At 38.6% G+C, this 18,629-nt stretch overlaps 1 protein-coding gene across 1 annotated transcript in view; it reads right to left on the reverse strand.

Annotated features, from left to right (window-relative positions):
* LURAP1L (leucine rich adaptor protein 1-like) overlaps positions 1-13,869 on the reverse strand; it is a 45,754-nt gene extending 31,885 nt beyond the window's left edge. The window contains exon 1 of the mRNA XM_011930407.1: positions 12,849-13,869. Within this exon, the coding sequence (XP_011785797.1) occupies positions 12,849-13,154 (306 nt within the window). The 5' untranslated portion in view covers positions 13,155-13,869. The remainder of the gene's footprint in view (positions 1-12,848) is intronic.
* Positions 13,870-18,629: the final 4,760 nt, after the last annotated feature.

Here is an 18,629-nt window from a genome sequence, read left to right on the forward strand (position 1 = left end):
TAGCTGTCAACAAAGGGAGGGGCGCTTTTGGGCTGGAGGAGTCAAGGAGGGGTTCAGGAAAAAGGAGGGCTTTTGATGCATTTTCTTTCTTTCGTTCTTTCTTTCTTTCTTTCTTTCTTTCTTTCTTTCTTTCTTTCTTTCTTTCTTTCTTTTCTTTCTTTCTTTCTTTCTTTCTTTCTTTCTTTCTTTCTTTCTTTCTTTCTTTCTTTCTTTCTTTCTTTTCTTTCTTTTCTCTCTTTCTCTCTTTCTTCTTTCCCTCCCTCCTTCCCTCCTTCCTTCCTTCCTTCTTTCCTTCTCTCTCTCCTTCCTTCCTTCCTTCCTTTCTTCCTTCCTTCCTTCCTTTTTCTTTCTTTCTTTCTTTCTTTCTTTCTTTCTTTCTCTTTCTTTCTTTCTTTCCTTCCTTCCTTCCTTCTTTCTTTCTTTTTCTTTCTTTCTTTCTCTCTTTCTTCTTTCCCTCCCTCCCTCCCTCCTTCCTTCCTTCTTTCCTCCTCCCTCCCCCTCTCTCCCTCTCTCTCTCTTTCTTTCTCTCTCTCTTTCTCTCTTTCTCTCTCTCTCTCTCTCTCTCTTTCTCTCTCTCTCTTTCTTTTCTTAGTTTTGCTCTGTCACCAAGGCTGGAAAGCATTGGCGCCATGTTGGGTCACTGCAGCCTCTGCCTCCTGGGTTCATGTGATTCTCCTGGTTCAGCCTCCTGAGTAGCTTGGATTACAGGCGCGCACCACCACACCCAGCTAATTTTTGTATTTTTAGAAGAGATGGGGTTTCACCATGTTGGCCAGGCTGGTCTCGAATTCCTCACTTCTAGTGACCTACCTGCCTCAACCCCCAGAGTGCTGGGATTACAGGCGTGAGCCACTACGCCTGGCTGAGCTTTGTATGTTTTTAATACCCAACAAAGCTTCCATCATAAATTATGAACCTATGACTTTCAGGCACACATGCTGAAGCATTTTTTGTCCCATGGTGAATGATTATGGAATTGTCTTTTGAGGAACAACTGGAATGCCAATTAACAAATATACTGAATGGAAGTATCTGAAAATGAAATGGTGTGCCTTGGGAGCCAGAGAAGTGCTTATTGCTGAAGAAGTTCAACCAAAAGTTGATGATCAACTGGCTAGGATGACAGTGGAGAATTTGTCTGGATAACCTCTCAGGTTTCTTTCCATGCTATGGTCCTATGATGCTTTTGTCTGTTTCTGGAGATTACTGATTCTGTCTCTTTGCCTCATCAGCTGCAATTTTTTATACTAATAGACTAACTCTCTCTGAATTGTGTCTTTTGCCAACAATATATTCAAAGTCACAGCATTTTAAGTTGTGCTTTGAAGCCAAGTGTGTGTGTGTGTGTGTGTGTGTGTGTAATCAATAGCAGAGTATTTGCTGAACCTAGAAAAATGGCTGCATCATGAACTTCTCAGAATCTCAGTTTTAAAAATTAAACATACACAATTATATGTCTACAATTACAGCTAAGTTATAGATAAAACTAGATATTGTTGTATGCATTTAGAACATTTCCAGGAAGGTACACAAGACATAATAGAGTCACCTCTAGGGAATGGGAATTGGAAAGAGGAATGTGAAGAACTTTTATCTTCTACTTTAAATACTTTTGTACTCTTTGCATGTTTTAGTAGTAGTATGTATCATTTTAATAATGAGCTGTAATAGTTCACTGTTACAGATGCTTGTGTTAAAATCTTTTTATGAAATTACTAAGGTGGGCATAAACATAGGAATTTTATTCTGCTCACCAAAAATAGAGAAAAATCTGAACCTGCCAAATGAAATGATGGGTCTAATTGTAACAGTAGACAAGTAAATTCTTACCTCACTCTTGCCCTGATTCTTTGCTTTCCCAGTCGTTTAACTTTCCATGGTGTGGGCCAGCAAAGAGAGGTGACATTAGTTAGTTATATATTATAGTTCTAGTTTACACATCACTCTCTCATAAGAGCCTATTTGAGAGATGTTATGTCTTCAGTCGAGGAATCAAATATTCTGATGATGTCTGATCTCTAAGAACAGAATCTGTTTTGTTATCATGAGCATCCCAGATGAGCAAATCTAAGAAGATTTTTATCATCAGTAAATCTAAGATTATTTTGAGCCACAAAGACTTAAGGCTCAAGGTTTTATATACACATACACACACACACACACACACACACACACACACACATATGTACATGTTAGCCATTTAGTCCAATTTTTAGAGAGTTCATTAATATTATTACCAGAAAAAGAATCACTGAATTACATTAAAAAATGATGTATAATTTAAGTACAGTCCAGTTTGAAGGCTTTTAATTTTTTTTATATTGAAGAATGCAGTATTCTGATTAAGTCAGATCTCTGTAAACAGAATCTGCTTTAGAAAACAACTATTAAATGTTTGAATAATCACTTATAAAAAATGAAGTAACTACCTTTTCTATATAATTAGTAACTAGTTTGGGTTTGCATAGAAGTGACAGAATAATATAAAATCTGACTAGATAAGAATCTCTTAAGCTCTGTCAGGTTTATATTATCTAACACTCCATAGTGTCTACCTCATAAGTGGGCGAGGCATGAGAATGAAATTACATAATACTTGAAAAGTGTTTGAAATACTATGTGTCATATTGTAATCATCTAATAAACACCAGGTAATATAAAATATATTAGGTAAAATAAGAAAAATGATATCCAAATATACCAACATTAAGTCCGTATATAAAATGGAAATATATGCAGGCAAAGACATGAAAAAAGGTCTGAGACAGGTGGAGCAAGATGGCTGAATAGAACCCTCCAGCAATTGTCACCCCCAGGGAAACATCAAATTGAACAACTATCTAAACAAGAAAGTACCTTCATAGGAACCAAGTATCAGGTGAACGATCGGAGATCACAGTACCCAGTTTTAACATCATATCAAGGAAGAAGGCACTGAAGAGGGTAGAAGACTCTTGTATTGCTTACACAGCCTCTCCCCCATCTCCTAGCAGTGCAGCATTGCAGAGAGAGAATATCTGTGTGCTTGAGGGAGGGAGAATACAGTGATTATGGGACTTTGCATTGGAACTCATTGCTAACTGTCACAGTGCAAAGTCATACAGGGCAGAATTTAGCTAGCTCCCACACTGGAAGCATTCAGATTGGACGTAGCTAGAGGGGAATTTTCTACGCCAGCAGTCAGAATTTGAGTTCCGGCTAGCATCAACACTGCAGGCCAAAGTGCTCTGGGGTCATAAATAAACTTGAAAGGTAACCTAGGCCTTTCAAGAAGTAAAGTTCCCAGGCAAGTTCTGGTGCTGTGCTGGACTCATAGCCAGTAGACTTAGGGTGTACAGGACCTAGTGAGACATCAGCTGGGGCAGCCAAGGGAGTGCTTGTGTCACCCCCTCCCCCAGCCCCAGATAGTGCAGCTCACAGTTTTGGCAGAGACACCTTCTGTTTGAAAAGAGGATACAGTAAAGAGGACTTTGTCTTGTAACTTAAATACTTGCTCAGCCACAGTAAAATAAAACACCAAGCAGAGTCCTGAAGCCCCCATGCCAGGCCCTAGCTCCCGGACAACAGATGTTTCTAGACACACGCTGGGCCAGAAGGGAACCCACTGCCCTTAAGAGAGATAACCAGGCCTGGCAAGATTTGCCATAAGCTGAATAAGAGCCTTTGGGCCTTGAGTAAACGTGAGTGGTAGCCAGGCAGTACTTGCCATGGGCCTAGGGCAGTGGTGGCCATGAGGAGAAACTCCTTCTGCTTGAGGAAGTAATAGAGGAGAGTAAAAAAGACTTTGTCTCAGAATTTGGTTATCAGCTCAGCCACAGTAAAATAAAGTACCAAGTAGATTCTAGATTCCTAAAGTTCCCGACTCCAGACCTTTGCTCCTGGATAGCATTTCTACACCCTCTCTGGGCCAGAAGGGAACTCACCACCTTGAAGGGAAAAACACCCGTTTAGAATGATTCACCACCTGCTGACTAAAGAGCCCTTGGGCCTTAAATAAACATCAGTGGTGACCAGACAATAGTTGTCACAGGCCTTGGGTGAGACCAAGTACTGTGGTGGCTTCCAGTCTGACTCAGCACAGTTGCACTAGTGGTGGCCACAGAGGTACTTGTGTCATCCCTCCCCCAACTCTAGGAAGCTCAACACAGGAGAAACTTCTTCATTTGGGGTAAAGTAAGAGAACAAGAGTCTCTACTTGGTAATCCAGGGAATTATCTAGTACCCCAAACCACCAAAGTGCTACCTCTGTTAGTCTGCAAGAGTCATATTATTAGTGGGCTTGCGTTCCCCCTAATGCAGATATGGCTGCAATAGGCAAATACTTAGATCTGAACACTCAGTTTTCTTTATGTACTTCTTCAAAGCCTTCCCAAGAAGGACAGGTACAAGCAAGCCCAGACTATGAAGACTACAATAAATACCTCACTTGTCAATGCCTAGACATTGATGAACACTCACAAGCATCGAGATCATTTAGGAAAACACGACCTCACCAAATGAACTAAATAAGGGCACCAGTAAACAATCCCAGTGACAGAGATCTGTGGCCTTTCAGACAGATAACTCAACATAGCTGGTTTGAGAAACTAAACAAATCAAGATAACAGAGAGAAAGATGAGTTTGTGTCCTTTGTAGCGACATGGATGCAGCTGGAAACCATCATTCTCAGCAAACTATTGCAAGAACAGAAAACCAAATACCGCATGTTCTTATAGGTGGGAATTGAACAATGAGATCACCTGGACTCGGGAAGGGGAACATCACACACCGGGGCCTATTATGGGGAGAGGGGAAGGGGGAAGGATGGCATTGGGAGTTATACCTGATGTAAATGACGAGTTGATGGGTGCTGATGAGTTGATGGATGCAGCACACCAACATGGCACAAATATACATATGTAACAAACCTGTTGTGCACATGTACCCTAGAACTTAAAGTATAATAATAATAAAAAAAAGATAAAAATATAACCACAAAAAAAAGAATTCAGAATCCTATCCAATAAATAGGATAATGAAAATGTAAAATGATATGTAAGCGAGATTGAAATAATTTTTAAAAATCCAGTTGAAATTCTGAAGCTAAACAATTGAATTGACATACTGAAAAATGCATCTGAGTCTCTCAACAGCAGAATTGATCAAGCAGAAGAAAGAATTAGTGAGCCTGAAGACATGCTAATTGAAAATATACAATGAAGGGAGACAAAATAAAATAATAAAAAAGAATGAAACATGCAAAATTATTTTTTAAAAAAAGCCCAGGACCTCATGGCTTCACTGCTGAATTTTACCAAACATTTTAAAAAGAATAATCCTACTCAAACTATTCCAAAAAACAGAGGAGGGAATACTTCTAAACTCATTCTATGAGGCCAGTGTTACCCTGATATCAAAATCAAACCAAGACATATCAAAAAAAAAAAAAAGAAAGTATAGGCCAATATCACTGAAAAACATTGATGCAAAAATCCACAACAAAATAATAGTGAACCTAATTCAACAACACATTAAGATAATCATTCATCATGGCTAAGTGGAATTTATCCCAGGGATGCAAGGACTGTTCAACATATGCAAATTCATCCAATGTGATACATCATATCAACAGAATGAAGGAATAAACCATATGATAATTTCAGTTGATACTGGAAAAGCATTTGACAAAATTTGGCATCTCTTTATGATAAAAACCCTCAAAAAACTGGGTATAGAAAGAATGTACACTACACAATAAAAGCCATATAAGACAGACCTACAGCTAGTATCATACTGAATGAGGAAAAACTGAAAACCTTTCCTCTAAGGTCTGGAAATAATGAGGATGCCCACTTTCATCACTATTTATCAGCATAGTACTGGAAGTCCTAGACAGAGCAATCAGACAAGAAAAAGAAATAAAGGGCAACCAGATTGGAAAGAAAAAAGTCAAATTATTCTTATTTTCAAATAATATAATCTTATATATGAAAAACCTAAAGACTCCACTAAGAAATTATTAGAACTGATAAGGTGAGTAAAGTTGTAGGATACAAAATTAACAGAAAAATCAGTAGCATTTCTATATGCCAACAGCAGACAATCTGAAAAAGCACTCAAGAAAGTAATCCCATTTAAAATGACTGCAAATAAAATTAAATACCTAGGATTTAACTAAAGACATGAAAGATCTCTACAACAAATACTATAAAATATTGATGCAAGAAATTGAATAAGACACAAAAAGATGAAAAGATATTCCATGTTCATGGATTGGAAGATTGACATTTTTTACATGTTCGTACTACTCAAAGCAGTCTCCAGATTCAATGCAATCCTTATCAAAATACCAATAACATTCTTCACAGAAATAGAAAAAAATCCTAAAATTTATATGGGATCAAAAAAGAACCTGAATAGCCAAAGTCATCCCAGGCAAAAAGAACAAAACTGGAGAAATACCTGACTTCAAAGTATACTACAGAGTTATAGTAACCAAAACAGCATGATACTGGCATCAAAACAGACACATTGGCAATGGAACGAAATGGAGAACTGAGAAACAAATTCACATACCTACAGTGAACTCATTTTTCACAAAGACGCCAAGAACATATGCTGGAGAAAAGATAGTCTCTTCAATAAATGGTGCTGGCAAAACTACATATCCATATGCAGAAGAATGAAACTAGACCCTTATCTCTTGCCACATACAAAATCTAATCAAAGACTTATATCAAAAACATAAAAGTACTGAAAGAAGACATTAGGGAAACTATAACATTGCTCTGGACAAGGACTTCTGAGGAATATCCCATAAGCATAGGCAACCAAAGCAAAAATGGAAAAACTGGGTCACATCAAGTTAAAAACTTCTGCACAGCAAAGGAAACAATCAACAGAGTGGAGAAACAATCCACGAAATGGGAGAAAATATTTGCAAACTACCCATCTGACAAGGAATTAATTGCCAGAATATATAAGAAGCTCAAACAACTCAGTAGGAAAAATATCTAATAATCTGATTAATAAATGGACAAAAGATCTGAATAGACATTTCTCAAAAGACATCCAAATGACAAACAGGTATATTCAAAAGTGCTCAACATCACTGATCACCAGAGAAATGCAAATCAAAACTACAATGAGCTACTATATCACCCCAGTTAAAATGACTTTTATCCAAACCACAAACAATAATTAATGACGGTGAATATATGAACAAAAGGGAACCCTTGTACACTGTTGGTGGGAATGTAAATTAGCATAGCCACTGTGGAGAACAGTTTGGAGATTCCTCAGAAAAATAAAAATAGAACTAATACTTAATCCAGCAATCCCACTACTAGGCATATATTCAAGAGAAAGGAATTTGATATATCAAATAGATATATTCACTCCTATGTCCATTGCAGCACTATTCACAATAGCTAAGATTTATAAGCAACCTGTGTCCATCAACAGACAAATGGATAAAGAAAATGTTGTATGTACACACAATAGAGCACTAATCTTTAAAGTGGTGCTTGGTCACAAAAAAAGAATGAGAACCTGTCATTTCATCAACATGGATGGAACTGGAGGATTTCATGTCAAGTGAAATAAGTCAGGCACAGAAAGAAAAACTTGGCATGTTCTCACTTATTTGTGGGAGCTAAAAATGAAAACATTTGAACTCAAGGAGCTAGGGAGTAGAATGATGGTTACTAGAGGCTGGGAAGGAGTAGTGAGCTAGGGGGAAGTGGAATGGTTAATGGATATATTAATATAATTAGATAAAATGAATAAGATCTAATGTTTGATAGTACAACAGGGCGACTACAGTCAACAATAATTTATTGTACATTTAAAAATAACTAAAAGGGGCTGGGCACGGTGGCTCATGCCTGTAATCCCAGCACTTTGGGAGGTCGAGGGTGGTGGATCACCTGAGGTCAGGAGTTCCACACCAGCCTGACCAACATGGAGAAAACCCGTCTCTACTAAAAATACAAAATTAGTCGAGCATGGTGGCACATGCCTATAATCCCAGCTACTCGGGAGGCTGAGGCAGGAGAATCACTTGAACCCAGGAGGCAGCAGTTGCGGTGAGCTGAGATCGTACCATTGCACTCCAGCCTGGGCAACAAGAGGGAAACTCTATCTCAAATGATAATAATAATAATAATAACTAAAAGAGTATAATTGGAATGTTTGTAACACAAAGAAATGATAAATGGCTGAGCTCATGGATTAAACAAACAAACAAAATGTCAGCAGCATTTCCTCTGGAGTACAGAGTAAAATGGGGAGGAGTAAGATTAAGTGAACTTTTCTTTTTATTTATACAATTTATTACTGTATTATTGGAAATTTTATGAGAAACATTTATTTATTGTTTTAAAAAAGAAACAATATTGTTAAAGGAATGCCAAAAGATCCATTGGTAGATATGTGATGAAATTACTATAAAAATGTTCATTCACAGTAAATGGGCACATTTCATAGTGCGTTGATACAGTACAATTTAGGATCACTTTGGATCAAGCAGATAGCCAGGCTCACAGTGGTTCTTGTTTGAATGACGGGCTGGGAATCATAGTTAATTAATCTCTGTAAGCCATAGTTACTGTATCTGTAAAATGAAATAATACTATCCTAGTTATATCTCAACAGCCACCACAGTGTTTAGCCCCTTTTTAAGAAAATGAATAATTCAGGTTTAATTTAGAAGTCTAAGATCGAGACCTTTGAAATGTACACTTGAAAATACAACCTTGTTTTTTTCCTTGTGAATTCTGTGAGTGCAGTTTACATGAGCACAATTCAGAAGGATGTGTTTTCAACCGCACACCTGGGAAGTCACCACACAGTGCTGTGCAACTGATATCATTTGAGAAGAAGAGGATAACTGAGTTCTTGTTGGAAGAACAGCAATTTGAAAGTGCTGCTTAAATGAACACAAGATGGTGTCAGGATTCCAAGTTTCTAGTTCTTTCCAGTGAGTTACCTAAGGTCTAAGTTTTATCCTGAACAGAATCTCTTGCGGAACTAAAATACTACCAATGAAAAGCTCTTGACACTCCTACATCATGAATATTACTGAGCTCTAAAACTTGAACTGGTCATGTCAGGAGAACCTGGAACTGCTCATGCCAATTCTTGTGGACTGAGAAGAAGTGCTACTGGAGATCTTGGTGATAGTGGCCAAAAGGAAAGGGTATGATTGTGATTGCTGGGAAGCAGAGGGCTTTTGAATATGTTCATCCAAATCCTAAGCCAGAGACTGTTTAGTGCTTGTTCCTCCTGGGAAGGCTAGTGGTAAACAAAAACAGTTTAACATGTTTAATGTTTTGAAATTCTGGAAGAAGAACAGAAATATTCATTTATTCCTGGGTGTCGACATGAGCATGGAGGTATTCTAAAGTGTAAGAAGTGACAGCATAGGCATGGTTAAAATCTCAGGTTCTGACCTCATTCTGGCTCCTCCCCTTACTATCTTGAGCATTAGCTCAATAAACCTCAATGCTTTATAAAATTGTGGTGACAGTTACATTTAGTTAAAAGATTATAGGTTCCAACGGGAAAATACATATAAAATGTTTAACTGATTCACAGTGGCTTACCCATAGAAAAGTCTCACCAGAGTAACCAAATACAGTAGTACACCCTAATCTATGGCTTTGCTTTAATGGTTTTAGTTACCTAAAGTCAACTGCAGTCTGAAAATATTATAGTATTTCGAGAGAGAGAGAGAGAAATAGAGAGAGAGAGATTCACATAACAATATACTGTTTTGCTCTATTTTATTAGTAGTTATTATTAATCTCTTACTGCTTTTAATTAAATATATATAATTTTATAAATTAAATTGATTTAATTATAAATTAAATTGTGTAATTAATTACATTGATTTAATTATAAATTAAATTGTGTAATTAATTACATTGATTTAATTATAAATTAAATTGTGTATATCTTTATAGGACTAAACAGTCTATATATAGGTTTTGGTACTATCCACAGTTTGAAGCATCCATTGGAGGTCTTGGAACATACCTCCCATGGATAAGGTGGGCTACTGTATTAGTTTAAGTTCCTCAGATTTCCTGGACTACCTGACAGGCTCCACAATTCGTTAATACATGCTACTTCAATCAGCAGCATGCTTAGCACATAGCAAGTGTTTAATAAATATTAAATCTAAAATAAAATCAAGATTTCCAGTTGAATTGAAGCTAGGGAAGTCTACACATATTTTGTTTGTTAGTTTGTTTGGAAACATCGTCTCTACAGAGAGTATCTAATGACATGGGAGACGCCATGATAGAGTCAGTCTGGTGGAGAAAATATCTAGACCTTCATCAGTCCCAAAGCCGCATTGAACATCTAGGGCTGCTTTTGTAAGATCAACAGAATCCATGTCATTGACGTAATGCTCATTATTGCCAGCATCCTTACTGTTTTTGAATGCCTATGTAATCGTTGTTTTTCTTACATTATTTCACTGAATTCTTAAAATGCTTTAATGGAGATGCTTTTATTCCTATGTTAACAAGAAAGCTGAGTCTCAGAGTGGTTATATAACTTGTTCAATGCCACACACTAGTGAGTGAAAAAGCCATGACTAGAATGAGGACCACAGAGGGCAGGACCAGCCTTTTTCCAGGGAAGATAAATACATAGACTGGCAGCTCTGACATCCTATTAGGTCTTATTGATATCCTGACTTGCTTTAGACTTGTCTGAAACCCTGGCTTATCTGGCTCCAAAGCCTATGAAGCTTCCACTAAACCAGAGAACCATCATTTGAGTAGTGATGAAATATTCTTCAAAAAACAACAACAAACGCAATGAATTATCAGGGACCTTAGAGACTCTCATCATGAATCCCAGTTTCAGAAATTGTGTCTCATAAAGTCTTAATAAATATTAGGTTGGTGCAAAAGTAGCTGTGGTTGCCATTAAAACCAGTGGCAAAACAGCAATTACTTTTCCACCAACCTATAAAAAAGGCTAATTTTGATTCATCACATAGAAGGTAAAATGTATACTCTTATGTTATGGAAATAAATGTCATCAGTTTAAAAATTCTCACAAAACTTGTAATTTCTCTACAGGACAGCATGGTTGTGCATCCTAAGTGGAACGTAATTATTTTTGTCAGAAAATGATCTTCACATACATACCAGTCATTCCTTGGGACAGCGTGGGGTTCATCGGTTTTTGGAAATGTTACTGTTTTCAAGTTATACATAAATACTCTAAATTGTGTCTGAGTGTCGAGCAAAACGCCAGTATTGTCTTTGATGTGCTATCAGTGAGCTACTGAGTAAGAAAATATGTTTCAACAAGATTTATTTATTAGATTAAGTGAATATATTAACATTCCATGGGCAAAATTACAGAAGACATGGTTAGGAATAAAATGTCCTCATCTCCTTGAGATCTTCATCCCTCATATTAAGTCCTTAATTTGCAGAGTCAGCAACATTCTTAATTCCTTGTACAAGGAATTTTCCTGTGGAAAATAGTTTTACCTGTTTGTCTCCACACGTATGTCTGATCTTTGTGATATGGTATCAGGCATCCCCTGACCTGTTGGTTTGTCTTCTTTCTCATTTTATCTTTTCATCTATTTTGCAAACTCATCAAGATGCCTTCCACTTTCCAGCTTCTCCATTATGTACCTAAGGGTTTTCCTTAAATTTTTGTCCAACCTAAAAAGTAATAATCACTAAATGATAGAACTCTATAATAACTAAATGATAGAATGATAGAAATCATTTCCAGCATCCTGTCAGCATGACAGAAATCTAGCCTACTTTGAAGCAAATCAAAACAACTGTGAAGTTAATTTAATGAAATTATCCTCTCTTTTTGAGGCCCACTGTTGCAACTTTCCTCATCTCCAAGCTGGTAGAAAATGCTGTTGCTTTGTGGTGGTATTCTGCAAAGGACTTAGGGAGGGATCATTTTCTGTAATCAGCTCATCAAATTCACGGAGGTCTACAGAAGTGAAGTGACGTGCCCAAGAGCTCATGACAAGTAAATAGTGTCTTAGTCTAAATACATCCAGAATGAGTATTCTTAGATCTTGTACTTGTTTCATTGTCCTATGCTCAGGCAAACGTTTGCAAACAGCAGGGAAAACAACTGCAGATTGAGACTTGAGGGAGATGGGTGGGAGAAGGTCTTTAGCAGACCCCTGGACCTGGGGATCACCTGCTCGCAGAGATCAAAACAGTGAAAAAAGCTATTCATAAGTACATCAAGGACGAGTGGGCCATTGTTTTTCAGAACCAGCTGTGGAGAATCTGCTCAACAGTGGCCTTGGAACAGCTGCGGCTGCTGCACCAAGAAGGGAGGGCAGGAGGGCGGAGCGGTACTGGTGGAAGGGTGAGCTAGGAGGGAGGGCTGCAAGGACCCTGCCACGCCACCTCCTGGCAAACCAGGAAGTATTTTTGCAGTAAGTGCATTGGGATGAGCCACCTTTTGAACCTACCCGAAGTGTTAACAGCACACAGCAGGCCTTAGATGGGTGCAGTAACTGCAAACTCTCAACGGGCTGGTGCCTAAGAGGCTACGGGCTGGCAGCTACATAGAGCCCGGCGCAGTGAGTAGGCGCTGTCCGAAAGTACACACATTGGAGCCAGCCGACTGTGCTGTCTTTGCAAGCCGTGACCGAGCAAAGTCCGTGATAAACAAGCCTCGCAGCAGCTGCCTTCGGATGAGCGCCCCCTGAGCGTTCCTCCACCCAGCATTTCCCACGCGCCCAGCACTCCGCTCTGCAGCCCCTGCCCTCCTATCTCCCAGCCCCATTCTGAGATCCCCCCATCTTTGGGCCCAGCCCAGGTCCCAGCCCCCGCGGCTGGCGCACCACACTCACCATCTCTTGCCTGAGGAGGTGAAGCTTGGTTTCTAGCCTCTCTAGGGCGCTAGAGTGGCTACCTCGTGGGGAGCCAGAGGTTGGGGAGGACGAAGAGGAGGACGACAAGGAGGGAGGGAAGCTGCAGCAGCTGCTGCTGCTACTGCAGCCGCCGCCGCCGCCGCCACCGCTCCCCCCGCAGGGGTCCCTGTCCCTTTCCCTGGGAACCGGCTCCTCCCCACGGAGCGAGCGCACTAGGCTCTCGGGTACTTTGCGCCCCAGCTTCAGCTCGATGTCTCTGAGGTCTGGCAGCGGGCTGTCTTCCATGACTTTTCGGGAACGGCGATAATGGTAATAAAACGCAGCAGATGAGAGGCAGCCACGGCCTCGAAGGCTGCTGCGAGATCAGCAGACCTCTCCAGGCGCCAGGGTCTCTATCCTCAGCGGCTCCAGTGTACCGTCCTTTCCATAACCACCCTCGCGGTGTCAGCCCTGAAATCCGCACAGGACGCGGGGGGTCGCAGCTGCAGTTCCCTGGCCGCTGCGACTCCTCCGACACTAAGATGATCAAGATCGCCTCATTCTCTTTCTTTTTGGCCACCTCACTGCAAAGTTGAGTTCACTGATATTGCAGAGAGAGGGCGAATAAAGCAAGTAGTGAAAGAAAAGAGAGGGAAATGAAACCTGTTTTAGCTTTACCAAGGGAAAATTTTCACATTATAAAACCGTCCGTTCACATCCCTGCGCCGCTCACTGACTGTCCATCTGGTACTACGCGACACAAAATAATGATGCAGCCAGAAACGATGTCCTGGGTCGTTTCATTTTCCAGCCATATGTCTCCAAGCTTTCGGGATATCCTGGATTGTCAGAAATAATCTCTGGTCACTGAAAGAGGAGTTCAGTCTTGTGCATGGACGCATAAAAAAGCGCTAGTTAGCTTAGCAGGAGTTTAACGGCTTCCTTGATGCAGGAAAAATGTCCTTCTTCCCATTTAGGCTGTTTGATCCAAGTCATTGTGTTCCTCTGAGCCTCGGAAACTTTAAACTCCGCTGGCAGGTGGACCAAACCAGGGCCAACCCTTGTACCGTATATCACAGACAAGAAGAGCAAGAGGAATTTTCCCAACCCTGTCGCTGGTAGAAGAGTTTTAACGTCCTGCTTTAGTTAGGAGTACCAGTTGATTTTTCAGTTTTCCTGACTAAATCGCCTGGTGGCTACAACCTTTAAAACAGGTTTTAAAATGAGAGATAGAGGAATGACTTCATATTTGGTGTCGTTCGTTTCCCATCTCTCTACAAACAAAAAAAACCTCTCTTCAGAAGACTTTGCTAGCAATTTTATACTAATAAAAAGAGTGAAACAATTTCATCAAAAGTTCAATGAAAATGTACAATCAAACTTAATTATCCTACCAACTACCAATATGTTACCGTATGCAAACAAAAGTGAAGAATTAATTAGCCAGGATAACTTATATGACTCCTGAGATAGCAGCAGTTTTAAGAGGGAACAGTTGCTGAGCTACTTACTTTTACTTTAATTATGAAAGGAAAAAATATCGGGAATGACTATTTAAAGTATTGTCTTCTTTAATAATTTGTCTATAAATTAATTTATAGATTTTTTCAACTCTACAAATTGTACAATTAATTGTATAGTTAAAAAATTGTACAATTTTTTAATTTGTACAATTGTAGAATTCATTAATTGCGATACTTCTACCAAGTAAGTTATTATGAGCTACATGGATTACAGATTTGAATCAGCATTGGGTTTGTGTCAAAAATGTATTAGTAGAGGATACTAATTTCAGTCCAGTAAACTACAATTTTTGATTTCCATTGAAATATTTCAAAGTATGTGCCCCTCTATTTCTGCGACAAATAAGTATTTGTGTTCCTGGTCACTCTGAGGCTCCATTTCCAGTGACATCATTCAAGTTTTACACTTGTAAGAACATAGGTATATACATCTCAGAGTTTGTTTCTATCATATCTGACTCTAGGAAAGCTTATACGGAGAGGAAACGTAGGCATTCTAAATGAAATATTTCATGTCAGATAAAAAAATGCTGAACTTTCTTATCAACATGCCAGAAATTTGCTGGTATTTCTCCCTTTTGAAAAGAAATGAAGAAAATAGTTATAAGTTAGGTGACCCATTTCAAAGTTAGAACTACCACTTATAGAATCACGGAAAACAAGACCAAATCTCAGCTCACTGATAAAACTACATGCTTGGTCCTAAATTTGGAAAAACACAAGCTCATTGCATAAGAATTGCACTGTGACATGTAATTATGAAAGGCTTGTGTTTCAGTCAAGAACAGTTTATTATTACAAAACCCTTACAAAGTTCAGCATAGGGCTGGCTAAGTGCAGTTTATAGATGCAATATCTAGCTTGAAACTGATCAGTAAAAAACAAGTCAAATTATTGTGTGTCAACATAGAAAAATGGGACACCTCCTTTGCTATGAATCACAGACTGTAAAATCAGTATTTGAGGCTGAGGATAACATATATACCCACACACACACACATATATATATAGTTTTTTAAAGAAGTCTGCAGAAGAAACTCCTCTGAAAGTAAAAGTGTGATGTATATGCAAAGTAACCTTTAGTTCCAGTGAAATATTAAAAAATGCAAACTTTTGAACAAAAGCTTAGTATGTCAAGCCTTTCAATTTTTTTCAGTTAAATGACTACTGACATTGTATTTTAAAATGGAGACATTTTGAATGATGCTTTAGCTAGTTTTCAGAATATATTAAAATCATTGAATGTTTATGGATCTATAATAGAGTGTTGTTAGTGCTACCATAACTGCTTTATGTGGTTTGATCTGAGGACATTTCTTACTCTATTTGAAAAAATATATATTCTTTTACTTTGGTTCTTGAGCATGATTTTGTTTGTTTATTTCAGGATTCTCAAGAAAGTGAGTCATCCTGGGCAATATAGCGAGACCCCACCTCTTCAAGAAGTTTAAAAATTAGCCAGGCACGCACTTGTAGTCGTAGCTAAGGGGTTAGGGGCGGGGAACTGAGACCAGAAGACTGCTTGAGTCCTGGGGTTCAGGGTTGCAGAGAGCTATGATCGAGCCACTGTCCGTCAGTTTTTGAGACAGAGTGAGAAACTGCCTCAAAAAACAAAAACAAAACAATAAACAGACAAAAATGCCCACAAACAACAAGGACAAAAATGTGTGAGATGTTTTTCTAATTGCTCTTAGCCTGAGAAGTTAATTACATCTTGATTTGGGGAATCAGTTGAGAAGACTTTGCAGTAATGAGTCCAGGATGGGGGCTTGGGGTAGGAGTGAATTCAGCAACAGGTAGGAGAGGGAACATAGGGGGGACTGAGAAAGACAGAGGGAAAAATTCTTCAGTCATATCACTCTTAGTAGCGCTCCCTCGCTGCTTGTACTTTTCTTGTCCATCTCCAACTACCTCTCTTTCTTTGATTAGTAGTATTTGCCATGTCAACAACCACCTAAACTCAGTGTTTCTCTAAGCCTAATAATATATTGCAGAGTAAAATTGTAAAAATGGTTATTGTATTGTTTTTATTTGTGATATGATTTTTTTATACTTTACTATGTGCTTCCTTTTAAGACCACCATATGTATAAGCTGGATTTGCCTCTTTTTTTTTTTTTTTCTATTCAAAATGCATAAGGAATCTAAGAATGAGTGTTAAACTATGGAGGACTTTAAGAGACTGAGTTTCTTCCCTAGTTATGTTGTGTTCACAGAGAAGGAAAGGGAGCCTCTTATTTATCATTAAAAAGAAAGAAAAACTAGTGGCTAATAGGAACATTGTTGGAGTCAGATGATAGGTTTTGAAAGAATGCCTCAGTCACAACAGACTGATGTGATGCATGCTTCACTCATTCCACACTTAGAACACTTCCTGGTTTGAGACACAATACTCCCAGCAAGAGTAGACTCAACAACGCTTCACGTAGTGTGGGTAACACCACTCCTTAGTCTGCTGCTGGCATTGTGGTTAAAAGAAGAAAAGCCTTCCACCTTCTTTCTGGCACTGATTGCAAGTTTGCAGCATTCCCAACTCTTGCTGGCACAGAGTTCAAGGGCTAGGGCAGGGTCTCTTACCTGAGACTCCACTCCCCACAGTGCAGAATAATATCAAGCAGCCAACAGCCTCAAATTACGCCTAAGAATTTTAGGAAGTCACTATTTAGTAAGTATCAGGTTCTTTCACTGTTTGTTTTTAAATGTGTAGAGCTGCTGCTTCTACAAATATTTTTGTTTGGTTTACATGCATAACAAGGAAGATGTTATAGCAAAGCTAAAGAATGTTGACCCTATCCATATACAGTTGAATTATATATCTGCTAAAGTTACTAAGGTTTTATCCTGCTTATTTGTAGAGTCATTTAATTTACCTATAATTTTGTAGCTGGCTTGGGTCTGTTTTACTATGTGAAATCATCTACTTATTACCAACTTGAACCACTTGTACATGAGCATGCTATATATATTACTATATCTCTATATCTATCAAACAATCTGTCTGAAATATCTCTAAGGTGTATAGACCCTTTAAATAGTCTCTGATTGAAATCTAGTTAATATTTATAATCAGAGCTAAACACTGCCCTGAGGATTTAGTAGACAATACTAAAAGTAGGTCACCAGCATCTAAGTCTTCCTTATCCCCTCTTCACAATCCCTGTCAAATCTCTCTGCCTTCATTATTTGTAATAGCATCCTTTATTTGCTTTTTCTTGCTATCCTGAGCTCTAAATTCCTGCTGAAAGGTACAATGCAGGGCCAAGAAAAGAGATCTCTGCAGCTAACTTTGGTCTGTTCCTCTACAGCCATCCCAATTTGGCCTATAGAATGGACTTTATAGGTTATTTCAATGCTGTGCTGGTTTATGTTTACAATCAACTCTCTGAAAACATAAAAATAATTGAGTTGTAGCTTTTAGCAACATTCATGGTGTAAATAAATACTCTCATCATGGCTGATATCAAGCTACCAATGTGAGATGTGAGTTGGGAGAGGATGGGAAGTAGTTCCGCATTACATAGTGTTTCCACTATACAGGTAAAACACATGTAAATAATCTCAAAAGCAGCAAGAATAGTAAGCACAGAGTAGTAAAATGTATTCAAATAATTAGGAAGTGATGACTTTTGATTATTTATTACCTTTGTTTTCGTTTCCCTATAATAAAACTTATACAATGTAATTTTTAAAATAATGACTGTGTTTAGCAACCAGCTTGCAAAATTTTCAAATTTTAACAATTGTCTCCTACAAACTGGGATTGGTTGGCACCAGGACACCTGTGTTTCATAAAATCATTGAATGGCAGTCACTAATTATGGTTAAGAAAGAAAATAAAAACTCAAAGCCAGAAAACATAGTGGAGTTTTAAGTCTAAGGGTTAGGCAAAGAAATAATTGGGAATATGAGTCCCAAGGTCAGAAAGCAGGAAGATGAGTGAACTTGTGAAACTGTGTATGTTAGTCTCCTAGGGTTGCCATAACAAAGTATCATGCAACAGCAATTTAGTGTCTTATAGTTCTGTAGCTTAGAAGTCCAAAATCAAGATGTGGTTAGGTCCATGCTCCCTCCAAAGCCTCTAGGAAAGGATTCCTCCTTGCCTCTTCCAGCTTCTAGGAGGCCCAGCATTCTTTGGCTTGTGCTTGCATATCTCCGATCACTGCCTCTGTCTTTACATGGCTATTTTGCCTCTGGGCCTATGACTAAATTGCTGTCTTCTTATACGTACACCCGCCATATTGGATTAATTTAGCAAATTA

The sequence above is a fragment of the Colobus angolensis genome, unplaced genomic scaffold (assembly GCF_000951035.1).
Source record: "Colobus angolensis palliatus isolate OR3802 unplaced genomic scaffold, Cang.pa_1.0 Scaffold86, whole genome shotgun sequence".
Classification (NCBI taxonomy): domain Eukaryota; kingdom Metazoa; phylum Chordata; class Mammalia; order Primates; family Cercopithecidae; genus Colobus; species Colobus angolensis.